Source organism: Emys orbicularis, chromosome 1 (genome assembly GCF_028017835.1).
Source record: "Emys orbicularis isolate rEmyOrb1 chromosome 1, rEmyOrb1.hap1, whole genome shotgun sequence".
In the NCBI taxonomy this organism is placed as follows: Eukaryota; Metazoa; Chordata; order Testudines; family Emydidae; genus Emys; species Emys orbicularis.
Genome location: NC_088683.1, coordinates 361,850,604 through 361,876,579, shown reverse-complemented (window position 1 = coordinate 361,876,579; position 25,976 = coordinate 361,850,604). Strand labels below are relative to the sequence as shown.

Here is a 25,976-nt window from a genome sequence, read left to right as displayed (position 1 = left end):
CCTCCCGCCCTAGCTCACCTCCGCTCCGCCAGCTCCCCCGGGTGTGCCGCCGCTCCGCTTCTCCCCCTTCCCTCTCAGGCGAGGGAGGGCAGAGAAGTGGAGCAGCAGCGCGTTCAGGGGAGCAGGCGGAGCAGAGGTGAGCTAGGGTGGGGTTGCGCAGGAAGTAACGGGGGGGTAGAGGAACCACTCCCCACTCCAACTCACCTCCACAGCCTCCCCCGAGCGCCCCGCCGCTCGGCTTCTCCTCCCTCCCAGCCTTGCTGCGCGAAACAGCAGTTTCACGCGTGGCAAGCCTGGGAGGGAGCGGGGAGAAGCGGAGCGGCGGTGGTGCGCTCAGGGGAGCAGGCGGAGGCGGAGCAGAGGCGAGCTGGGGTGGCAAACTGGGGCGGCGGGGGCACTTTTCCCCCATGCCCCGGAGTCGGCGCCTATGATGGCCGGCACCAGAATGCCGCCCCTAGAAATGTGCCACCCCAAGCACCTGCTTGTTTTGCTGGTGCCTGGAGCCGGCCCTGGGAGAGGGGATGGGAACCAGACCAGATCAGTAGAACAGGTCAGCCACCGATTCGCCGCTCGCCTCCTCAGCCCCCCTCCCCCGGCTCGCCTACTCACCCCCCGCCACTGCCCGCCCACTTGCCTCCTCAGCCCCACCTCCACCCCCCCCCGGCTCGCCTACTCACTCCCCGCCACTGCCTGCCCGCTCGCCTACTCAGCCCCCCTCCCTCACCCGCCGCTTGCCTACTCACCACCCCCCCCCGTGGGCCGCACAGTGAGCCCACCTACTCAACCCCTGCGGGCTGCACAGTGAGCCCACGCGGGCCCCATACGGCCCCCGGGCCGCATGTTGTGCAGGCCTGACATACAGTAATGGCAAAGTTCTTGGTTCAGGCTTGTAGTAGTGATAGAATAAACTGCAGGTTCAAATCAAGTCTCTGGAGTACATCCCCCACTGGGATGGGTCATTCAGTCCTTTGTTCAAAGCTTCAGCTTGTAGCAAAGTCCTTCCAGAGGTAAGAAGCAGAACTGAAGACAAGATGGAGATGAGGCATCAGCTTTTTATAATCTTTTCCAGGTGTAAGAACACCTCTTTGTCCTTACTGTGGAAAATTACAGCAAAATGGAGTCTGGAGTCACATGGGCCAGTCCCTGCATACTTTGCTGAGTTACAAGGAGTATTTGCCTTCTCTCCCAGGGTCAATTGTATAGCTGATGGTCCTTAATGGGCCATCAAGCAGGCTAGGCAGAGCTAACACCAACTTGTCTGGGATGTTTCCCAGAAGCATAGCATAATTTTGAAATACAGACAGTATAGAGCCAATACTTATAACTTTAAATACAAGAATGATATATGCATACAGATAGCATAATCATAACCAGCCAACCATAACCTTGTCTTAGAGACCTTCTTTGACCTCCTTTATACCAGATTTGGTGCCACTACAGGACCTTGGTTGCAACAATGATCTATATGGTCCCAGTTCATGTCAATGACGTCACCATGGGATATTCTCGCTCAGAGAGAAGACAGGCGATGCCCATGTGTACGCAGGGCTGATGGCACCATCCCCTAGTCGCCTGTTCGAGCCCTGAGACGTGTGCCCTGGTGACTGACCGCAGTGCTTTCTTCCCCCTAGGAGCATGTGTACATCTACCTGCTGGACGGAGAAGCCAGGCTGACCTGCGACGACCCTCCCCACGAGCTGCCTCCCGAGGGAAAGATCAGGTAAGCCCCAGCTGTGGTTATGAGCAGCAGCCCTGTCTATGTCCGACAGCCTTGCAAAATAATCCCCTTTCTCAGGCTCAGCTACATTACGCCCCTCAGGAATTAGCTACCAATGAGACCAGGTCGAAACCTTTTCACCCATTTTGGGGGACTTGAATGTGGGTCTCCTGTATGCCAGGCTGGCTGCCTCCCCACCCAGTGATAGAGTCACAGTAACCCCTCCCCCAGCTAGAGCAGGTCAAAATATGCTGTGTCAGCAAAGCAAACCATTTGGTGATGCGGTATCAATGTCCATGAAAGATTCATGAGACTGTTTTAGCAGTGGGGGAGGACGGAGAGCCTCATGCCCGAAGCACCCAGCTCCAGAGTTTGGTTTTGCAAACACGTTCCAAAGGTTTTGGTTTTGTTTCAACGCGGAATGCGGGGGGAAACCCCCCCCAAACCTCCCTTATGGCCGTGAAATGGGATGGTCGCCCTCCGGCCGGCTCCGCTGCCACCATCAGTGGCCCGTTTCGAAGCCTTAATGTAAAAGGCTAACGCCAGTGATCACTAGAGTTAAGCTTGAGATGTGGTCTCCATTCCAACCCCCTTTATTAAAATGACTCAGCATTTTCCTGAAGGCTAAAATGTCCCAGACTCGGTCCAAGCCCTGAAGGTGAACCTGGGGGACATGTTTGAGCCAAGTCATTTCAGCTGCTTTTTGTTGGGGGCAAAGGGAAGATCAAAGCACTTGTTTCTGTCTTTTTCAGTTGAATGTTCTGGGCTTCTTTTGAGGCACTGGAATTTGGACACTCTTAAAAACTTCAGCAATTCTTATTAGGTCAATATCATATAATATCAGGGCTGGAAGGGACCCCAGGAGGTCATCTAGTCCAACCCCCTGCTCAAAGCAGGACTAATCCCCAGACAGATTTTTGCCCCAGATCGCTAAATGGCCCCCTCAAGGATTGAACTCACAACCGTGAGTTTGGCAGGCCAATGCTCAAACCACTGAGCTATCTCACCCCTGGATAATATAGTCCAGTCTGATTATTTTAGGAGGACTTTAAAAAAATGAGTTTGTGGTGTTGGGATTTTCTGGTTAAAGTAAAAGGCTCGTGTAACTTTAACAACGATTGAAGGTAGGAACTCCGAACTTGGCGGCTTTTGTAGCCCTCACTGCAGCAGGAAGAAAAACTTCTAGTGTGAAGAAAATGAGCTCTGGACTGAGAAAGTTCTGACCTTGGGAAGGCAGCATTGTTATGCACAGCTGTGTGCTTTTCAGTGGTTTCTAGTGGGGAGGGGAATTAACCGATGGAGCAACTTATCTAGGGACATGATGGATTTGTCGTCACTTGACATCTTTAAGTCAAGCCTGGACACCTTTCTGAAGGCGATGCTCTAGCTCAAACAGAAGTTATGGGCTTGATACAAAGTTTACTGGGGAGGTTCTCTGCTCTGTGCTATGCAAGAGATCAGACAACTGGCCGTCGTGGTCCTGGCTGTATCTGTGAATCTAATGGGACAGGGATTTGTCTCTGTCTTTATGTCCCATTGGGAAGTCCGTTGCTGCGGTGGCGCCAGAGTAGCGATACGGGAGTGTGACAGGGATTTCTAAAGCTCTTTTGAAAATGCACTTTTTAAAAATGTGCTTGCTCTGTGTGCACTGATCACCACCCTCTACTGGGTGGAATCAGCACTGCTCAGCAGTGTGTCATAGGCCCGATACTGTTACCAGCTACTGAAGGTTCTCCTGTGGCTGAGGGCTGGGTTTCTTTCTGAGCAGGAGGATCTGGATTCTAGCCTTGCTGCCGTTTTGCAGCTCCAAGAAGAAATGATGCGAAGTGTAGCAGTAACCATGGAATCCCTGGTGGCCCTGGGTTTGTTACAATATATTCTCACTTCCTCTAGTGATTCGGTTCTCTGGGGTATTAGAATAAATCAGTGTCATTTCTTCTTGACTCTCATCTGCTGCAGAACTACTGCAGTCTGGGCTGGAGTTCGTTAGGAAGCAGCCGGCTTGCTGAGTAGACCGTTAGCCAGAGATCAATGGAGTTGGTACAAAGCTTCGTTCAGTCATTTGAATTCCTCTCTCTCAGCCCGCTGCCGAACGTCTGCAGCATGAAATCACCTGCCAGCCGGTCAAATGGAGCAGCGGCAGGGAAAGGGGGGGCAGATTTACAAGCACAGCACTTTGCTTTCCCGTTTGCCGGTCGCCAGGAATTGTTTGTTTGATTGATTTTTCCATCTGTAAGGGAATTTACAGCTAATGGCAGTGAAGGCTGAGGCAGCTCTAGAGGGACAGTGAGGGACTGTACAAACTTCCCGCACGGCTCTGCCAGTGCATCTCAGTCCTGATCTTCAGTTCCACCCGCTGCTATTCCAGTCCTGGCCATCTCATGGGCCCGATTAACAGCTGTTTGCTAATCCACTGCCTCACGCAGGATTCCTGTTCTGTGGGTCCTTTTAAATGTTTTCAACTGCTGGCAGCCCTCGGTAATTCTGTGGCTCCCAGCACCGGGGTATCTGAACAGCACTCAAACTCTGTGAAGTCGGTCAGTGGCCCTGTTCTCCGCATTTTAAAAGATGGGGAAATTGAGGCATGGAGAGGGGAAGTGACTTGCCCAAAGGTCACACGGGGAGTCAGTGACAGAGCTGGGAATAGAACCCAGTAAGGGGGGAAGAGTTGGCCTTATGTATACAAATATCACTTTACCCATCCCTGAAATGCAACCGCCTCTGGGGTGCAGTGTGGCAGCTGACTCACCTGGAAGGGAAAGACCACCCTCTGTAGGGCAGAAGTGGTTTTTCCATTCATTCATTAGCCCTGCTAAAGATCTCTGCATCACAGACATTTTGGAAAAACATTCTAGTGCCTGAGTGCACCAGTGACGGGCATCCTAAAACCACCATGGACAGATGGATGGATAGGAGTCTCGTTCTGCACAGGACGGAAAGGAGGTGGTGTCCTTCATTTTTTATTTATTTATGTGTAAGGACAATAGCATGACAACAGGATTATTGTTGCTTAGGAATCTTAATCCTCTGCTTTAGTGACATCGTTGTCTCCGTGGCAACGAATTGTGATGTCAAAACAGAGGATTGTGACCTCACTGGGGGGAGAGGGAACTGAAAAGCCCAGGGAATCCTGCAGTGGAAAAGCAGGCTGGGGAGAGAAGCAGTTAGCCCTGCTGCTCTCAGAACAGATCTCTGAACAGACAGCCCGCTTTTCTCATGTGCATCCAGAATTAGTCGGGCAGCATGTTGGGGAAGCCTGCCACTCCTCTGCTCTGTGAGGCCTTCAGACCCCAGGGCTGACAACCCCGCACCTTTCGCTGGCACTAAAACGTACATCCTACTGCCCCAAAAGCACAACTTCCTTCCTTGTGCACTAGAGGAGAATCTCCATCAGCTGTCTGCAGTAGAAGATCTATGACACACATCTGGGCAGTTCCCATTCTATCCAGCAGAGGGCAGTGGTGACATAGATACACTAGCCCATTCATTACAATACTTGTATAAACCCAACTTTGGCGATGTGAGTTCTTTCCCTCCCCCACTTGCTTCTCGGCTCCCTGACCCCACTGCTAACTACGTTTGCTCTTTACTGCTCTGGGGAAGGAGAGGCTCTGTTAGGCAATAAGCCGAGAGAGAAGGAGGCAGAAATTAAATTGTTCCATTCAGTGACTCAGCGCTCCTCCCCTATTTAATTTCTTAGCTGCTGTATACCTCAGGCTGGCACCGGCTCCATGAAACGCTGTCACCATATTAATAAAGCCAGAGGGTTTTATAGCTCTCAGAGTCGCTGGGTTTTAAGCTTGGTTTTCTGGGGCGTTCCGGGACGGCTCTAGGGGGGCAGTGATAAATACATTACGATTGTACGGCGCTCAGCTGCTAAAGGAATGTGGGCTGTATACATTCAGCATAAGAGAATGGTAACTGGAGATAAGTACCTCAGGGATGGCAGTTTAAAGATAAGAGAGAAACTATTGCAAGCTCTAACCGCTGCTGCAAAATGTCAGCATTTCCAAAGTAGGCAGCCTTGTTGCTATGCGACGCACCGGTAGCTGTGGAACTCCCTGCGGCAGGAAATTACTGAGGCAAATCATTAGAATAGCAGCGGATCAGAGAAGAGTTGGAAAGGCTTTCAGTTCTTAGGCCTGAGCTACATGCAGATTTTGTACCGGTCTAACTACGTCAGTCAGGGAGGTGGTTTTTTTACCGATACCCTTAAGCTGGTACAATGTCTCGTACGGATGCAGTTACGTGGTACACTCAGTGCTCTCATCCCTCTGCCTGTACCAGGGCTCTCCATGCTGGTAGAATGGGGAGCAAGGGAAGGCGTTGTGTTTTGTGCACACGTGGTCGGGAGTTCTGTTTGCTGAGACTTCTCCTGGGTGCAGCTCCCTGCTTCCGGCTCGGATCCTTGCCTGCCCCACGGATTGCTGAGTACGGCCCTGGCCACCTCATTCATTCAAGTCGCCCTTCCCCAGCCGGGCGCCTCCATAGCCCCGCACGCTGCAAGCTCCCTCTCGCTGCGAATCCCTCACCGTGGGGAGGCACCGGTTCTGTTCTAAGCAGGCCGTGGCCCGGCAGCCGGCGGGGGTCAGCCCGGCCCTCCTTGACAAACAGGGCCACTGCGGCCATCCCTGAGCTGCTGGAAGAAACCAACACGCAGGGGGAGGAGACCAGCAGGGGCTGGCGTGGAGGCGGCTCTCCCAGATGCCAATCTGAGAGACTTTTCGTGCCGTACCAACAGCCCCGGAGACTTCTGTGAAACAGGAGCTGCAGCAGGGCAAGCGATCCCCGTTGAAGGGCTACAGCCCAGCCCTGCTGTGAAGGGAGGAGACTGTACCCAGGCCCCAGTCTACCCCAGGCCTCTCTGCTTCGGAGCATAAACTCAGCCCCAGCCGTGGGCAGATCAAACGGCCCTTTTAGGGCACAGACGCGGGATCAGCATTTTGCTCCTTGCTGGGGGGGTGGCGGTCAGCGCTGGAGCTGGGACACCTCGGACGGAGCTAGACCATCAGCCTATCTTGCTCCTTGGTCCATGCACATGGGTGCGCCTCTGGGCTGGGAATGCCTGGGACTGACGCTGGATAACGAAAGTGGGGGAATCTCTGTCTCGTTTGCCCCCGCTGGGGCTGCTAGGGCAGGGTCCAGCATTTCAAACGCACAGCCTGTGCTGCGGCCACACTTCTGAGCCCCGCCGGGTTCTGGGGGAGCTGCGCCCACGGCCCAGCACACAGCCCAGTCACATCTCATTGTTTCCTGGGGCTCCCCCCCGCCCCCGTCTGTCTGGGTCCATCTGCTGTCTCTCAGCTTCCATTCAGCTGTTCGGGGCAGGGACCGTCCGTTCGTTAGGTGTTTGTACAGCGCCCACTGCAATGGGCCCCTGATCCAGGGTCTGGGCCCCTGGGTGCTACTCCAATGCAAATAATGATCAGGAATCTTCATGCGCTCAGAGCCTGGCTTTCCCGGGGTGCTGAGCACCCACAGCTCCAGCTGAAGCCAACCGCAGCTTTGAAAATCCGGCCTCCATCCTCATCCTAACAATCCCGAGCTCTTCCCTAGCGCTCGTCATCTGCTGCTCTCAGAGCGTCTGACGAAGTGGGGATTCACCCACAAAAGCTTATGCTCCAATACGTCTGTTAGTCTATAAGGTGCCTGTAGCGGGGTGGACACCCGCTCCTGCCTGGAAGGGCTTGAAAGCAGCCCTGGAGAGGGCTGTAGCTCTAAAAGCTGGGCTGGCTGGGGAAGCGGCCGCAGCTGGGCCACACCCCAATCAGGCCCCAGCTGGCCTGTATAAAGAGGCTGGGAGCCAGGAGCTCAGCAGTCTCTCTCTGCATTCAGAGAGAGAAGGGCCTGGCTGCAGGGGGCTAGAGACAGGGTACCTGAGTGGAGCAGGGCTGGGGAAAGGCTGAGGAGCTGGGGAGCTCCAGCCTGGAAAGCCCCAGGCTGCGGCCTAGCAGAAGGCCGAGGGGTACTGGGGGTTGCAGAGGGCAGCCCAGGGGTAGGCCAAGGCAGCAGGTCCAAACCCTCCTTGCCTGTGATGAGTGGCCTATACTGCAGTCTGCCCCAGGGAGTGGGGGCTAGTTGGTGACTGGCAGTGGCCTTATTCTGAGGTGAGGTGGGGATAGTGGGTGTGGGTTCCTTGGGGAGGGGGGACCCTAAGACTGAGGGGTTACTGCTAGGGGGCAGCACCCCAGGTACAAGGGCACCGGGGTCCAGGGAGGGACATGGGGCCAGAGGACAGGCAGATCACCAGCCTGCAGAGGGCGCTCCGGAGCTGAAATGAGCTAATTCCCGGAAGAGACCAGCAGGAGGCGCCGCAGGGGTGAGTCCGCTCCTCTACAGTGCCCCAGGACTCTTTGTTGCTTTTTACAGCTCCAGACTAACATGGCTACCCCTCTGATACTTTACAAAGGAGGTGAGTGGCATCACCTCCATTTCACGTGTGGGGAAACTGAGGCACGGAGCGTTCAAACAGCAAGGTACTGATAGAACCAGGTCTTGGTCTTCCAGAAACAGACTCTCCCAGCTGGCCTGGCTTGTCCCACGTTCCTGGGCAGGGCAGGGAACTCTGCCTCAGTTGTTCTAAAGTCCTGGTCTGGACTATGGAAGGGATCATTCCAGGATGTTCACTTCCACCCCCAGGTCTCGATGGTGCCAGCTATTGTGGGACAGCAAATAAAGCATGAGGCAGGGAGTCAAGAGGCTCTGTCGCTATCACTGCCTCACTCTGTGACCTTGGGCAAGTTCCTCCACTGATCCATGCCTCAGTTTCCCCATCTGTAAAATGGGGGTGGTGACAGCGACCTGCCTTCATAACGTGCTGCGGGATCTAGGCATGGGAAGCGCTGGATGTAATTATTAGTCTCCTATGTGGGCTGATTTTTCCTCTGTATTTAAAAAAAAAACAAAAACGGATTGCTGAACTGATTTAAATTCAAGTTCCGAAGCAGCGACCTGGCTGCTGATCCTTGTGGCTAATGGCCCGTCTGCTGCGTCATCGGGAGCCGGTGACCTGGATGTTCCTGCTCTGGGAGCGCCACGAGCAGCCAGCCCTTGTTTAATTAAACTTTTTAAAGACCCCCTTGTAAAAATACCGCTGTGGCCTGGAGAAACGGATCCTGGGTGTGTTTGGAAGTGAAATAGTCTGACGGGTTTCAGGATAAATTATTCAGGTCCGGGTGGGGGTGGGAAGCTCCACACACACAGAGTCTTCTTCAGTCAGTGGTGGCAGAGAAATAGATCCATTCCTGGCAAGGATAGATTCACACAGGCGGAAGCTGTTCACTCCCAATGCCTTGCGCCTCACAATCAATGGCGGCAGCAATGTAGGATTCACAGAGCTGCGTGATCAGCATTATGGAGCTCCACCACCCCTGTCATCACCAGGAATTGAACCCAGGATTTCTGGAGTTTGAGCCTTTGCAGGCAGCTAGAGGACTAACCCCCCTGTGGGGAGCAGTCGCAGACTCGTATCCTCTGCAGATCAGGTGCGGACGGGGACTCCGGGAGGCACACACTGACTGCTGTGTTACAGTGGCCTGGGCTGGTGCCATCCCCACAAAACTAGAATGAGATTGACAGGTTGGAAGGAGCTGAGAAAAGAGCCACAAACTGCTCGGGGGGCTGGTTTATGGGATATTATGAGCTATCCCGTAAATGGAGGGCGGATTCCTTGGCTGGAGAGAGATCCTGGCCTCATTTGCTCTGAACTCCTGGCGTGGAATAGGAAGGGGTCGCTCTAGGTCAGTGGTTTTCAACTTTTTTTCATTTGCGGACCCCTGAAAAATGTCCCTTTGGAAATCTTTGCCCTAGTCTGCGGCCCCCCCCCGGGGTTGTAAACCACTGCTGTAGGTTGTTAGCTGCCATCATTGGTTTTGTGTGTCATCAGGCAGGGCAGTAGAGCAGATAAGGCACGAGACGGGGGGCAGTTGACCCCGGTTCTGCCACTGCCCTGCTGTTTGGCCTTGGGTGAGTCCTTCACCTCCCAGTGTGCATATCTCAGGGGATGAGTCTGCAGATATTTGACCCCGAGCAGGGAAAGGAATGATTTAGCATGGCAGCCAGCATATGGGATGAAATGGGGAGATAACATCAGGGCTGATTACCAGGAACAGCTTCCTGGCTGTGAGCTGGCGTTGGCCATGGAAGGTTCTCCCCATAGGAAGCACGGGAGTCCATCTCTTGGACAATTTACCAGCACCCTGGGCAAACCCAAACTATATGAGTGAGATCACAACCCTGGTGACGGACTCAGTGTTCTGAGATAGGCCCCAGACACGGATGTATTAACCCGGGCAGTGCTTCTGTCCTTTCCATCGCTCCCGTTTTATAATGCCCCCGTGCTGAGTGACTGTAGTGCTGGTGGAAGGCACTGGTCTCCACAGAGCTGGTGCAGCAATGGCTCCCGTGACTGCCAGGCAAGCAGCAATCAACAGATCTTTGTAGCAACCTGCCTGGAACTCGGAGGGAGGAGCACAGGTTGCAGGGGGGAAGAGTTCCGAGGAGGCACCAGGAAGTCAGTCTGTGTGCACATGGCTGGAATGCTGGCTGCAGCTGCAGCCGCTCTGTAAATAGTTCTCTTAATAAAGAGCCACTTTGTCTTCTCTTGTGATTGCCCAGCACCTGGTACATGAAACAATCATCACAACCCCCACACTGAGGGTGGGGGTGTCACCCCCCTTTTACAGATTGGGGAAACCGAGGCACAAAGCCATAAAGTGACTTGCCTAAGGTCACACAAGGAGGCTGTGGCAGCACTGGGCATGAAACCCAGGGCCCCCAACTGCCAATCCAGTATCTTAGCCACAAGCTAACCCTGTCCCCCATACAGCTTCCCTCGACCTGCCTTGACTTGGAGGGAGCAGCTGGAGTTCAGCACCCACATCCACTTCAGGACTTGTGCTCGCTAAAGTCACCAGAGGGGAAAATACACTTAGGCTGGAAATCTGAGCTCAGGTGGGGCAGCAGCTGCTGTGCCCGGATTTTCCACATCCGGTGTTTTCCCCATGGGGTAAGCGGCTCTGTGACTTGCCCAGGGGACCCAGGGTGAGTGGGCCAGTCAGTCGGGGTCAGCCTGGTTCTCAGCCTTTCTCCATGACCACTAGACCAGCTGGCCTCCTGGTAGCTTCCCCCTTATAAACAGCGTACGCTCCCCGCGCCATCTGCTCTCTGCCACAGACAGTCTCCATCCTTTCCTTCCAGGTTAGGGGTGAAATTGACCCCCATGGCCTATGCACCGTTATCGGCTCCAGTTTGACGCCGTGGCATTGGGCTGGCCCTCACCCGGGGTGACTCCTACTCCACGTTCGTCACCCACGCAAAGCACAAAACAAATCAACGCCGGCTTGATAAAATATCCAGAAAAGTGAATTACAATGAGTGTTTCCCGGTATATCAGAGGAAGTGAAGGAATCGTGGGCTAGTGCTTAAAGCAAAGGACTGAGTATTGTATTCCCGGCTCTGTCACTGAATCACTTTGTGGCCCGAGGCAAGTCACTTTGCCACTCCGTGCCTCAGTTTACCCCTCTGTAACATGGGGAGCACACCTCTGTATTTCAGAAGGGCGATGGCAAAATTAATCTTTGTAACCTGCTTTGCTGTCCCTGCTCTCACGGTGCCGCAGAAATCACGGATTTCAGCAGAGCCCCTTCAGATTTACACCAGTGTCACTGAGGTCAGAATCTGGCCCAGTGTGGCCTAGAAAGGCATATCCGTGCCACTGCACGTTAGCCTAGATCCTGCATTTCTGTGGCCCAGCAGCGCCGCGGGCTTCAGTGGGGCTACTCCGGATTTATGCCAGCGTCGCTGAGATAGGGCCCACCCCTTTCAATGGATGTAACCGTTCGCTGTCGGGTCAGATGACGGACTGAGCTCCAGCATGTTCACTCCCTCTGCGTCCCATCGGGGGCCCGCGTGGCTCTGCAAAGCGCTGGCACCTCAGTGATTTCCCACAAATTAGGTCTCTCTGCCTTGGGGAAGTTTACTGCCTTTAGCAGCAGCTTGTGGCTGCAGGACCAGAGGGTAACACCCACCCAACTCCTCTGGACAAACAGAGCAGGCCTGGGGCTGAACCCTGGTGAAGGGAGGCTGGATTAACCCTTTCCTAGCAGATGCTCCCAGGGCCAGATCTTGCTTTCTGCTGCCCTGGTGCAAATCAGGAGGCAACTACGTGGAAGTGAACAGTTACATGCGGGTACAGCCACTGTAAATCCATCCATCTCCGGCACCTGTCTGGCCATAGCATTGGATCAGCTCAGTCTTTTAGCGTATGTACCCTCATGTACCCCTCCCGCATGAGGCAGGGCTGTTGGCCCAATTGCAGAGGTGGGAAACTGAGGCACGGAGAAGCTAAGTGACTTGCCTGCAGTCACGCAAGAAGTCTGTGGCAGAGCAAGGGAACGGAAACAGGGCCTCCTGCTTCCTAAGCTTTTGCTGTAACCGCTGGGCCACGGTCCCGAGCCCCTGGGCTGTTTTTGTCATGAGAGGAGATGACGGCGGGCCTGGTGTAAACCAGTGCAACTCCACTGACTTGTTGCGCCCTCTTGCCATGGGGTGAATCTGGCCCTGAGTTGCTCCCGTCTGGCTGCTCAGTGCTTATTCGGGAGGCGCCAGGGCTCTCTGAAAGGGGAATCAGCCGAGTACCAGTTTTATTCCACGTGTCGCCGGGTCCCTTTACAGCCCTGTTGAAAGTGGGGGGCCGTGAGCCAAAGGAGGCACCATCCCTGCTGATCAGATCAGGGCACTCAACGGGGATGCGCTCTGCTTGGCTTGTCCCCGGCCTGCTGTTGATAATTCAATTAGGGCGGAGATTAACCAGGCATGCTGCTTAGGCTGGAGAGCAGCTGATGGCGGCTGGCTCATTGCACTGCCCTGAAACCTCCGCTCCACTGGGCATGTGGGCAGCGGTCTGATCCAGAGTTTGGCCTCACCTGCGCAGGAGCGTGCTGGCCAGGAGCCTGCGTACCATGTGCTTTGTATGGCAGGACACCTGGCGGCCCTGAACGAGATCAGAGCCCCGTTGTGCTAGGTGCTGCACGTGCACACAGTGAGAGTTCACAGCCTCACTGGACAAGACGGACAAAAGAAGCCTTCTCAGCCCTGTACTGCAGGTGGGGGAGATGAGTCCCGGCGAGCGGCTGGTCATTCACACCCGTCGCTGCTACCCCACGCGATCCGCTGTGCAGCCAAACTCAGCACGCGTTCCTCTTCCCTTGTCATAGGACGTTGTGTTTGTTCTGCTCAGAATTACCTCCAATCTGGTGACATCCCACTTGTCGTAGGGTGCGTCCAGAACTGGCCACGCTATTCCAGGTGCAGCCTTACTGGGACCATCATGCGCACAGTTCCTGCTCTCTGACGTGGGACCCGGCACCGCTCCTTGTTTGACTTGCTCGGGGCTGCAGGAGATTGCCGGGGGCAGGGCCCCGGCTTCATCGCCACGGCTGCGGTAAAAGCGCGTAGGCAAACAGTTGTAAAAGGGAGGGCGCTGTAAACGGTACATAGACACACACCCCAGGTGTATCTCTTGTGTACACGGAGCCATAAAACGCTCTTCAGCACAAGCACGATCCTGCAGCGCAAACAGCCATAAAGGGGATAAGTGGCCACACACCAGATGGCCGGTCTCCAGTAAACCTCTCGCTCTTGTGCCCCACCGTCGGGAACACGTGTGCATGTCTCACGGCTGACCCCTTCTGGACCCTGGACGAGACAGGAAGCAGAGGCCTCCATCGGGAAGACGGGCTCAAGGCCCATGCCCCTGCCTCACCCACCGTACAGAATACCCCCTGTCACACCGATCCCAAGTGGTGGCCCCTCCCCTACACCCAGCACAGAGCATCCAGCAGAAAGACTGAACAAAGCTGCAGTGAGGACCTCTGGGTCAGCCCATGAGCTGCATGCGGGCCGGGCCAGGGACCTGCAGCCCGTATGCAGCAGCAAAGGAACCTTTTCTCTGGCCGAGAGGGCACAAAATCAGTGTGAGCAAACAGCAAGTCACGCCTGCTGGCAGATGAGAGCCGGGGGGGCAGAGACAGGCTGGGTGGGCGTGAAACCGCTGCCTTGTCTACACTACATAGGGGTTGCCAGTACAGCTATGCTCCTAGCGGAGCTGTGGCTCGTACTGGAAGACGGGTGCTTTTGCAGTTTAGAGTATACCAATTTCCCAAATGACGTAAGTTACACTGGCGAAACCTACACGGGCTCTCTTCTGTCTTTTTTTTTTTTTGCTGGTGTACCTGCGTCTACGCGAGGGCACAGCTCTGCTGCTAGGGGAGAAGTGTTTCACACTCCCATGCCAGCAAAACGTGCAAGTGTGGACCAGGGTTGAGTCTGTGAGGTGGCGATGGGCCCAGCGAGGCAGGCAGGCTGTTTACCCAGGGATGGATTGAAAGGGACCCACCGGTGTTCTTACCCAGAGGCGTCCGCACCCCCCACCTGGTGGGTCGTCTCTTCCATCTTCTCGTCTTAGCTTCCTAGGGAAAAAGCCCCCCTGCCCCACGGCGTCCTCCCCGCGGTACGGCAGATCTCGCAGTGGTTGGCCCTCAGCGTGCCTCCACTGGGAGAGAGGACGGTCCAAGCCCACTTGGATCCGGCAGAATGATGCCGTTGGAACACCTGGCCACTGGGGGCTGTCTTGAGACCATCCCAACCTATTCCCTCCGGCCGCCCCTCTGAACCAGGTCCCTCTGGGGCAGCCCGGTGCCGACCTCCAGCCTGGAGCCCATCGCTGGCGGCCGTGCTAGCAGGAGGCCGGGCTGGCTTGGAAAAGGGCTTTGCTGACAGTTTAACTGTGCGAAGCGAAACGGCTTAGAAACCCAGGTCAGTGACTCCAGATCGCCCCGGCGTCACTCCGGGTCTGTCTCCCCTGCCGAGTTAATCGAGTTATCTCCGCTTGAGGGACGCCCCTCCACTTCGCCCAGCTGGAGTGAAAGCAGAGGGCGCTGATGCGGCTGTATCCACGCTGACGCTGCACTCGCTGGTCTGTGGCACTGGGAGTGCCAGGGGTCCATCCCCTGCTTCTTAGTACTGCCTGGCACGAGCCGTTCTCGGGATGCTTTCCCAGGGGATTGTGGGAGAACCAGCCCTGAGAAATCCGGGGACCGGTGCCCACCCCTGCAGCGCAGACCAGAGAGGAGAGCTTTGCCCTGACTCGGGACAGCGTCGCGTTTAAAAGTCTGCGAGGGCTTAAACTGGGAGCTGGAGCCTGACTTCGGAGGGGCGAGGGTGTGCAAAGGCCGTTCAAAGCGGGAAGTGGGTTATTAAGTCTGAGCACTAATTGGAGAGGAAGGCGGGGCTCATGGGCGAGGCACTGGGCTAGACTTGGGAGAGCCGTACCCGGGGCCAGACTTCCCAAGGGCTTTAGGCACTGAAGCTGCAGATCGGCGCCAGGTAGGATTTTCACAAGCCAAAGCTGCTACGTGCCATTGAAACCAGTGAGCTCGGCACCCAGCTCTGTCCTATCTGTAGCTTCAGGGGCCTAAAGACCTTTGGAATCCAGCCTGCCATGGCCTCCCTGTGTGATCTCGGGCCAGTCCCTTGGTCGAGCCGTGCCTCAGTTTCCCATCTGGAGATGGGCACAACGACCTTTCCTTTGCTACTCACGTCTGTCCACACGGTAAGGCCCAGGTCCTCAGAGGTGCTTGGGCATTGCTCTGCTTAGCTTTGCACTGCCTAACCCTGGGTGGGCTGCTGCCCGGTTGAACCTCGCCCCGCGCCAGGCGCCCAGATAATCCAGACCCTAAGCCAGATCAGCCATCCAGGTCGGTCGTGCCTCAGCAGCCAAACCTCTCTTGCCCTGTCTCCCACTCCATCCCTCTGCCACGCTCCCCTGGGTTTCCCTGCTCTCCCCTCCCCTGCTGTCTTTTGTGTGCTGCCATCTCTAGGGTTGAGTGTGACCTGAGCGGCAGCTTTGGAGACATCAGTGGTGCCTAAATCGCGGCCTTAGGTGCCAAAGGCAGGGAGCCGCCTGTCACGGACCCACAGGATTGGCGCTCCCCCCCCCCCCCCTGCAGCTTTGGAACAGTCTGGGAGGAACCCTTCCATGTGCCAGACCCACCAGGGGTCTCGCTCTTCCTCCAGGGTACGTCACCCGGCTTCACCGCCTCCTTAGACTGGACCTCTGGGCCTGCAGTCCTCCTGCTTCCCGCCGTGAGCTCCGCTCAGCGAGTCCAAGCAAGAGAGACCCCTGACGGAGACCTGCGCAGTCTTCGGGGGTTACTGCCCCTCGCCGAGCCTTCACAGGGACCACACGCAGCGTGTCCGAACAGCCGGGTCTATCCGTCAACTGGAACGCAGCCTAGGAAGCCCTTACGTTAGCACAGAGAACTGAAGGTGAAAGCCCAGTCCAGCCTGGCCAGCCCAGAGCCCAGCCAAGCTGCAGTGACCCCCATGGTCAGTCTGTCTGTCTGCATCTGATCCCCTTGGTCAGTTCCCAGGTGAGAGCCCCAACTCCTTCCAGCAGCCAGCTCTTATCCCCCCACCTGAGACCCCTCCAGTCCTTTGTTCTCCAGCTGGGGGATTGTGCTCAACTTCCCTGCCGAGAGATGGGGGAATCCATCTCCTTCTGGAGTTGGTTGCTACCTGTTGATGTCTGGGCAATTAGATTTTCTAGGGTCTTCTCAGTTACTCCTTTGACATGGGCACCAGGCCCAGACAGCTAGGTGACACCCATACCCTGTCTCTTAGCCTGCCCTGAGAGCAGTGCAGCACACAGGGGGAAACTGAGGCACACACAGGACTCATCAAAATAGTGCAAAAAGTTCCCACTTTGTCACACCACCTAAGTTCCTGTGAGGGGCTGGGTCTAAGCTCTCCGAGGCAGGACTGTCTCTCACTATGTGGGGTCCTGCAGGGGGTCAGTCCAGGGGCTGGTACTATTTCATATTTTCATTAATGACTTGGATAAAGGAGTGGAGAGTCTGCTTATAAAATGTGCGGATGATGCCAAGCTGGGAGGGGTTACAAGCACTTTGGAGGACCAGGTTAGAATTCAAAAACAACCTTGATGCATTGGAGGACTGGTCTGAAATCAACCCGATGAAATTCAATAAAGACAAGTGCAAAGTGCTGCACTTAGGAAGGAAAAATCAAATGCCCGGCTACAAACCGGGGAGTAAGTGGGCAGGCGGCAGGACTGCTGCGTGGCCCGCAAACTGAATCTGAGTCAACAGTGCGATTTCACCAACAACTGCACCGAGTGCAAACTCCTCCGGCCCACTTAGAGCCTTAATACGGAGTCGCTGACACTTCCCTTGGGCACGTCGTCTGTCTTGCCACCCAGGCGAGTGTAACTCTGCCATAGAGGGCCCCTTACACCAAGGATCACAGCAATGTTCAGGTTACTCCTGATCCCAAAGGACCAGTCACTTACTCCACGTCCATCGCTCTGTAGATCTCACACCAAAGCCAGTGCTTGTAGCCAATCCTATAGTAACGATATGAAAATGTTGCCTAAGCAGCTGGGGATCTTTTGCTTATGCCTAGAAACCCTTTGTCCCTCCAGAGTCCAAGCAGCAGAATGATCCTTAGTTCCTTTCCTTTGGAGTTTTTATCCCCCTCCTGGCATGTGCGCTGAGCTGCAAATTCAGCTGTGGGGAGGAGTCCACTCTCATGACTTGTCTTCACAGGGAGGAGAGTAGAACAACAATAAGAGTCTTTAGTTCTTTGGTTGATGATTCCTCAATCCAGATGTGGGGAGTTTCCAGCTGTGAGCTCCAGCCACAGCCCGTCTGGCATGGATGGGTCTCCTCCTTCAGAAGGAGCGTAACAATTTCTGTAGAAGAACAGCTCTTCCCTCTAATTAATGTCCATCTCCTGCATGGTGATTCACACAGTCCCCGAGGCTCCCAGTACAACAGCTCAGATTTTACATCACACTCCAGCTTTGTCTACACGGGCGATTGAAAGACAAAACTTTTGTTGTTCAGAGGTTTAAAAAAACACTCATGTCCCCGAAAGATAAAAGTTTTGTCAATGATAAGCACTGGTGTGAACAGCGCTTTATCTGCAGGAGAGCTCTCCTGCTGACAATACTAACGCCACTCCTCGGGGGTGGAAGTATTTCGTCAGCAGGAGAGCTCTCTCCTGCGGACAAACAGTGGCTACGCTGCGTGCCTTTTACAGCCGTGTCACTAAAAGCTGCGTAGTGTAGCCAAAGCCTCCGGAACACAGATATTCCCCATAGGATCAATGCAGGCAGCAACTCACAAGCATTCAATAGTCTAAACACTAGACACTTCCTTATAATTCTTATACCTACTTCATTACTATCACCCCACAAATGAGCCAGACGGATTCCAGCTCTGTTTGTGTCCAGTTGAGACATGGGGATCTTGGCATGAGCTGGCACCCGACCTGCCAGCATCACAGGTGTATTAACAGGAGTGTCGTATGCAAGACACGGGAGGTCATTGTCCCGCCTTACTCGGTTCTGGTGGGGCCTCAGCTGGAGAACTGTCCCCAGTTTGGGAAAGACGCGGACAAATTGCAGAGAGTCCAGAGAAGAGCAACAAAAATGATCAAAGGTTTAGAAAACCTGAGCTGGGAGAGAAGCTTAAAAAACTGGGCGTGTTTAGTCTTGAGAAAAAAAGATCGAGGGGGGACCTGATATCAGTCTTCAGATATGTTAAGGGCTGTGCTAAGCGGACAGTGATTGATAGTTCTCTATGTCCACTGAAGGTAGGACAAGAAGCAATGGGCTTAATCTGCAGCAAGGGAGATTTAGGTCAGATATTAGAAAAATCTATCTAACTCTCCGGGGAGTTAAGCTCTGGAACAGACTTCCAAGGGAGATTGTGGAATCCCGTCACTGGAGGTTTTTAAGACCAGGCTGGACAAACCCCTGTCAGGGCTGGTCTAGGTTTACTTGGCCCTGCCTCAGCGCAGGGGGCTGCACTTGACGACTTCTCGAGGTCCCTTCCCGCCCGACACTTCTCTGATCCTCTGTGTCTGCGCCCCACCTAGTACAATGGGGCCCCGAGCTCAGTATCCCCATGGGAACTATCCCCATGGAAACTGGCGTCCCCTCTCTTCATTTCCTTTTCCCCACGCAGGGATCAGAAGCGGATTCGAACAAAGAAAAACCCAAAGCCCAGATAATGACAAAGTCCAAATTAAAAAACCAGATTTAATTTGTTCTCTCGACTGGAGGGGAGCGGGGACAAAGCGACTCCACGTCGGAAGGCCCATGGAGGTGTCTGCGGGAGCGACTGTGCCTTGTTAATATTCACATGAGCCGCACGTGTGGGCCGGGAGAATGCGTCCGTAGACTGGAGCGTGCGGCTATGCGGGTATAAAAGGAAAGACAAAGGAAATAGTGATGGTTTGGGTAAATATCAGAGACCGTTTCTATTGATCTGCGTCCGGGCCTCTTTCATCTCGTTTATATCCTCAATGAGCCGCCCTTAATTGCATAAACAAACCAGATCAGACGGAACCAGAGACAAATTGAAACTTGACATGAAAAGGAACGAATCCCACCCGCGTGTGTCTCTCCCATCCTGCCCCCCCTCAAGCGCCCTCGGGGCTCTTCCAAATGAAAAACAAAGCCGCAGCACGCAGCAGCGTCTGGAGAGGCAGCCTGGCTTTAATCTCCCTTTGCAAATCCCGGTGTCTGGCGCTGCTGGCTGGACGGAGCAGGGGAGGGGGAGTTCACTGGGATGGTTGCGGCTACAAACTTGAGGCAGGGCGTCCCGCGCACCTCGCAATCCATGGGTCTCGGCGCTGCAGATGAGCCCTAACCCAGCCCCTGGCTCTTTACAGGTGGGTTTAGTGCCAGATTGAGAGCTCAGGATGCTGAAGGCAGGGCCGACTCCAGCTTTTTTGCTGCCCCAAGCAGCGAAGTGGGGAAAACAAAATAAAGATAAAGCCGCGATCGGCGGCATGGCGGCAGCTCTGTGGCGTCGCTTCATTCTTCAGCAGCAATTCGGCGGCGGGTCCTTCGCTCTGAGATGGACCGAGGGACCTGCCGCCGAATTGCCAAAGATCCGGATGTGCCGCCCCTTCCCATTGGCCGCCCCAAGCACCTGCTTCCTTTGCTGGTGCCTGGAGCCGGCCCTGGCTGAAGGACAGACCTGGGATGGGACGTGCAGCCGCAGTGCAGGCTAACCCTGCTGGCCCGCTGCCTGGGCCCAGGGGCGCTGTGCTTCTTGATGGCTGGTTCAGAGCAGGGCCACTCCGCTGAGCTTTCCATGAATGGGACCAGTTGCAATGTGGATGTGACACTCTGGCACCGTGAGCGTGATTGGGGGTGATAGGGGGCGCTGTGCTGCTAGCGGTGCTGTCTCTCGGAAGAGCTGGGAAACCAAGATCCCGAGCAGGGCCGCATGGGAAGGGGGGCGGGTCTTTTCCGCAGAACGTTTGGATGAGAGAGGGGCGGAAAGTTTGTTTTCGTCAGACTTTTCAGGGGTCAAATTTCAAAGTTTTTTATCGGAAAATCGAAACTTTTTGTCTCGTCGACCGACCCCAAAGAAAGTTTCAGTGGAAAGGTCTCAAGCAGGCCTGGCCCTGGTGCTCCCAGTCATTAAGCAGCCACTGGCTCCCCTCCTGAGAGGCCAGGGCCTGAGGCTGGAGCGCTGGCCGAAACCCCGGCCACTCAACTGCCCCAAACTTCCCTCGGGGCTGCATGGCGGGTGCATTGTACAGCAGCCCAGCTGCGTCTCCGCATGGCACTGCTGGGCTATGGGGGGCACTGAACGAGAGAGCTTTGGACGGCACTGGGAAATGGACCGATGGATCCTATCAAAGACTCTGAGATTGGAAGGCTGGCCCAGGGGAATCGAGGGGAAAGGCACCCTGTGGATGCAGCGTTCTGCAGGTAGGGACGTCTGCCTCGCTTCATTGAGTGTATCCAGGTCTTTCCCATTCCCAAACACTGTTTGATGGGGCCAGTCGCCCGCCGGGGAGGTTTGGCACACAGAGAAGCAGGCTTGTCGGGGGGGGGGTGGGGGGGTTGGTGAAGAAGCTGGCGTTTGGGAGGCAGTGGCACATTCAGAGATTAATACCTTATGTGGAGAGAGCAACTTTTAGCCCAGAAGATCGCCAAACTTCAGAATTGCATCACCCAGCACCACAAGGCAACTGCCTCTGGGGTGAAATGTGGCAGCTGTTTCCACAGCAGGTTCGCATGGAAAGGGAAAGAAAACACCTGACCAAAGGAATGTAATTAATGACAGGTGGGCCGACCCTGCTGCAGAGCCCTAGACAAGACAGAGGGTGTGGGGGGAAACTGAGGCACGGAGAGGCAAGAGACTTGGCCAAGGTCACCTGCTGGGTCAGTGGCAGATTTAGGAATAGCACCCAGGTGTCCTGAGGCCTAGTTGAGGGCTCTGGTCCCCATGACACACAGCTCCTTTGAGTCCTTTAAGGTGGGGCACGTCTCTCCCTGTGTCTGTGCAGCGCCGAGCACAACGGGCCCCGATTTCGTCAGCGCTATCGTACTTCACATAATGATAGGAGCGCCGGCTTGAGAGCCTGGACGCTGGAGCCCTCAGCCCACGGAGCTGGCGGACTCACCTCTAACATGGGGGCAGTTCAGTCTGCACGGCCCACTCAATCCTTGGCCGCAGGGCCTATTGGGAGGCTGTATTTTGTGCTATCCACCAGGGACCCCTTCAATCAATTTCACCCCAGCTACCGACTAGCCACCTGATGGTAGCGACCCTTGGGAGCCAGGCCGGCCTGGCTCCCGGCCGTTAGATGGGACGGGCTCTTGAATCCTGTCACCAGTCCCCTGGGCAGCCAGCCCCTCTAGGAAGGGGCCGGATCGTCCCTCCGGGCTACTCACCAGGAGAGGGGTAACAGCCACAGGTGATCAGTGCAGACCCGAGTTAAAGCCCCAGTCCTGCATGCATTCCAGCGATGGCCACGGCCGGTCTGGGCGCGACCTGGAGCTGCATACGGCCTTGAGTCCCCACAGCCAACCCGCTGCCCGAATGCTCCATCCCGGCTTTTCCACGCAGGGGTTTTTTGCTAGCTCCAGGCGGACACCCCACCCGGCCAGCTGCAGCCAATGAACCTGCTGCCCTTGGCTTGCCTAGCAGCCGGTCTCCATGCAGGGACCATCTCCTGCTGACCTGGGAGATAACAGGCTCTAGGGGTGGCTGGGGACAGACCCAGGCTGGAGAGAGGAGAGGAAGGGCAGAAACGCCCTTCCCTGCTAAAAACCATTGTGAAGCAGTGCCATGAACGACACTCAGCTCTGCCAAGCCCAGGGGAGCCCCCTGCAGGCGGGACCGCTCTTGGCACCCCTGGCTGCCTGTTAGAGTCAGGGCTTGCAGGCGTCTGCTGCTCGCTGGGCACAAATTGCGCCTCCCGTCTCGTTCAGTTTCTGACCCAAACACGGGGGGAGCGGGGATCAGAGGGCAGAGATCAGAGAGTGGAGGTTGTGTGGGGATCTGAACCAGGGACCCCAGTAGCCACAGGTGGTATCAGCTGTGTGAGCCAAGGGAGAGTCTGCATAGGGAACGAAGCGCGGTGATAGCCATGTCCGCATGTCTCCAGTTGCTGGAGGGGGGCCCGTCCTGTCCCTGGATGCAAGCAGACGGCCTCGCAGGGTGGCCTCTCCCCTGCCAAGCAGACAGGGAGGTGCCCTCGGAACGCTCCCCCGGGCCTCCCCTCCCTGCTCACAGCCCAGGGCTGGAAAGGCGGCCGTGCGCGAAGCCGCTGGGGGGCCGGAAGGGGCTGGCGACGGCGGATCGCTACAGGGAGACGTCCGGCGAGGAGCCATCTGGCTCGGCATGACTGGCAGGTGCCAGTCATCAGCCCACGCGCGAGCGTCTGGGCCGTGGGAAGGGGAGGGCGGGCAGAATGACGGGGCGTGATCGGGGAGCCGTCCCAAAACACACCCTGACGCCTCTGCCAATCCACAGCCCTCCTGTCCACACCTCCTCACAGTCCCATGCACGCATCCGCCCGAGCGCAGGGGCACTGTCCTGGCCAGACACACCCAGGCTACCATGCGTGCTCACAATCTCCTAGCCACGCGTGTGTGAGAGAGACGGGGCCAGCTCCTAGTTTTAAAATGCGAAGGAATGAAATCAAAGCGTGGCTGGGTCGAGACAGAATAAAAATCTCCCTTTGGCTGCACCACCTGGGAGGTCTCTTAGCTCCGTGGGGAGGTGCCTGGGCTTTCAGAGCAGAAAGGCCCAGGATCTCCACCCAGCTTTCTGTGTAGGGTTACAGGTGCACTTGTCTCCAGCCCAGAGCTCACTCAGCCGGCAGAAGCTGCGTGCACCAGCAGCTGGCAGGATTTGGCTCCGTCATTTCAAAAACAACCCTCATTTAAATTATTATTTTGATTTTGAAAACTCAGATTTGGAACTTACAAAGCTCCGGCCCCGCCTTTAATTTTCCAGCCATCTGCCCCCCCCGCCCCCCAGACTCCGCCTGCTTACTCCGCTCATTTCAATGCACTTGCACAACAACAGTTGGGGCCAATCTGGGGGATCGGTCTGGCCCGTTGGATGGCTGCACACTTCTCGCACACGAGGATTCGGGACCCAGGCGCTGCCTGGTGCCACAACGGCTCGTCGAAAGCTGGAGCTGGCAGTCGGGGTGTGATAAACAGCAGCTTGCCAGCAGCAGCTGACGGGAGGCGGATTATTGTGACAATTGCGTTTGTATTTCAGCAGTCCCTAGAGTCTGCAGCAGAGAGCGGGGTGCTGCCCGTGGTACCGGCACAGAGGGTCGGTGCATTGTGAACCCAGGTTTGGGGTTTCCAAGCCATCCTTGAGCGTCCACACTGCCTTGTAAACCTGGGCTCATGAAGGCTGGAGCCGGGTCTCGCGGCCGCACTGCGCTGCGCAGACCTTCTGACTCGGATCTGCAGCTTGAGCTGGTCCACGCTGCAAAATGCCAGGGCTTGGACCCCAGTGCCAGCGGCTCAGAGCCACAGAAAAGGCAGCCGGCGTGTTGGTTTTTGTTTTAACCGGGGCAAAACCAATGGCTTTTTCTCAGGGACGGTGGAGCTGTTTTGGCTGAAATTTCCCAGCCAGGTTCCGCCGGAGGCAGCCCCCCGGCGTGGAACGTTTCAGCCCGAGCGGTTTAAGTGTGGCCAAGTCAGAAGCAACCGAAAACAGAGTCTTGAACGGCAAGCGGCAAGTGACCTTAATACCCACCAGGTGGGTGGAGTAACCCGGCTGATTTCAATGGGGTTACTCCGGAGTCACCCCGGTGCCATGGAGATCGCACATGCAATCGCATCCACACCCCAACGGCGCCACCTCCTGGCAGCCCCATGCTCCCGTCCCCCCCAATCCCCCCGCAGTGCATACATTCCTCCTATTCTCAGCAGCTTGGGCAGGAGGCTGAGTCGCTCCGTGTCCCAGGGACGTCCGCGAAAGCCTGACCATGGCCCAGACTTGGGTGCCATGATGGCCGGGGAGGGGGGAGGGGGGAGTTAGCCCTGCAGCCATGGCCTGGTGCCACTCACTTATTCCTGGACAGGAAGAGATGGAGTTTGGGGGCTGGACTACAGGGAAGGAGAAGGGGCTCAAAGCCAGGTTTCTGCTAGCTCCAGACTGCACTGAGCATGGCCTGGCTGGGGATTTCAGTCACTGCTCCAGCCAGAGCTGGTGCAAAGCCAGGTGCGGGGAGAGGGGCATATTAACCCCTTCCCTGCTGCGCCTCGCCTCCCCTCCCCCAGGTGCTACGCAGCCGTGGGCCCTGCCAGTGCCCCTTTCCACCGGGCGTGGATCTCGGACCGGGCTCTGCGGGGGCAAGCCCCTCCCAAGGGAGCTGGGGCTGCTGCTCCTTGGATCCCGGGGGCCCCACCCAGCTGCCAGGGAGCGACACAGCAACCAGACGCTGGAGCTCAGAGGAGCTTAATTCGCTGGCGCTGGTGACATTTGCAAATGCCTGCGTCTGCTGCGGTGTGTGCAAACGACTCGGAGATGGCCCGGAGGGAGTGGAATTGTCAGGGCTGGGATGGATCCTGCCCGTACAGCGACCCCAGCCCAGGGAGTGGGAGCCTGGCCCACATGGGGCATGAGGAAGGGGGCTGCTACGGACTAGGGACCGAGCGGCGATGCAGCAGTTCTGCAGAAAAGGACCTAGAGGTTACAGTGGACGAAAAGCTGGATATGAGTTAGCAGTGTGCCCTTGTTGCCAAGAAGGCTAACAGCACATTGGGCTGTATAAGTAGGGGCATTGCCAGCAGATCGAGGGATGTGATCGTTCCCCTCTATTCGACATTGGTGAGGCCTCATCTGGAGTACTGTGTCCAGTTTTGGGCCCCACACGACAAGAAGGATGTGGAAAAATTAAAAAGAGTCCAGCGGAGGGCACCAAAAATGAGTAGGGGGCTGGAACACATGACTTACGAGGAGAGGCTGAGGGAACTGGGATTGTTTAGTCTACAGAAGAGAAGAATGAGGGGGGATTTGATAGCTGCTTTCAAATACCTGAAGGGGGATTCCAAAGAGGATGGATCTAGACTGTTCTCAGTGGTAGCAGATGACAGAACAAGGAGTAATGGTCTCAAGTTGCAGTGGGAGAGGTCTAGGTTGGATATTAGGAAAAAGTTTTTCACTAGGAGGGTGGTGAAGCACTGGAATGGGTAACTAGGGAGGTGGTGGAATCTCCATCCTTAGAGGTTTTTAAGGCCTGGCTTGACAAAGCCCTGGCTGGGATGATTTAGTTGGGATTGGTCCTGCTTTGAGAAGGGGATTGGACTAGATACCTCCTGAGGTCTCTTCCAACCCTAATCTTCTATGATTCTATGATTCTGTCTGCCAGCTGGGGCCAGGGCACTAGAGGCAAATCAGAAGCCTGGACTTGGGGGAACGTTCCAGTCCCTATGTGAACTTCCTGGACTGGTCTGACCTGTTCCCCGTTTAGGGGCCAGACTCACGCAGTGTGTGGGGTCCTGCATATTACACACCATCACGCTCCTATACAAAGACACAGACACACCTGCACCCTCACACGACCCCACAGCCAAGCACAAGGAGTCCGACCCAGAGGTCTGCATCCATACGCAGTCACCTGTGGGGTGTGCCCAGGCACCAGTGTGCCCAGCAGCAGACACGCATACAATGGCTACAACCTCCGCTTCCCCCACCCCACTGGCTCGCATCAAGCGCAGCAGAACCAATTTCCTTTCCCGCTTTGCAACAATGATTCCCAGAGCCACCTTCAGAAGGATTTTAAAACAAGCCACTAAAGAGACCAGCACAGCCCCCACATTCTCCCCAATTGGCTCTTCAAACTATTGCTCAGTGTGATTCCCCCAGTCCCTGGGCCTTTCCCGAGAATGACTCAAGAG

At 55.9% G+C, this 25,976-nt stretch overlaps 1 protein-coding gene across 1 annotated transcript in view; it reads left to right on the top strand.

Annotated features, from left to right (window-relative positions):
* PDE2A (phosphodiesterase 2A) overlaps positions 1-25,976 on the top strand; it is a 380,786-nt gene that overhangs the window by 273,489 nt on the left and 81,321 nt on the right. Inside the window, exon 4 of the mRNA XM_065409992.1 lies at positions 1,632-1,720. Coding sequence (XP_065266064.1) covers positions 1,632-1,720 — 89 coding nt within the window. The remainder of the gene's footprint in view (positions 1-1,631; positions 1,721-25,976) is intronic.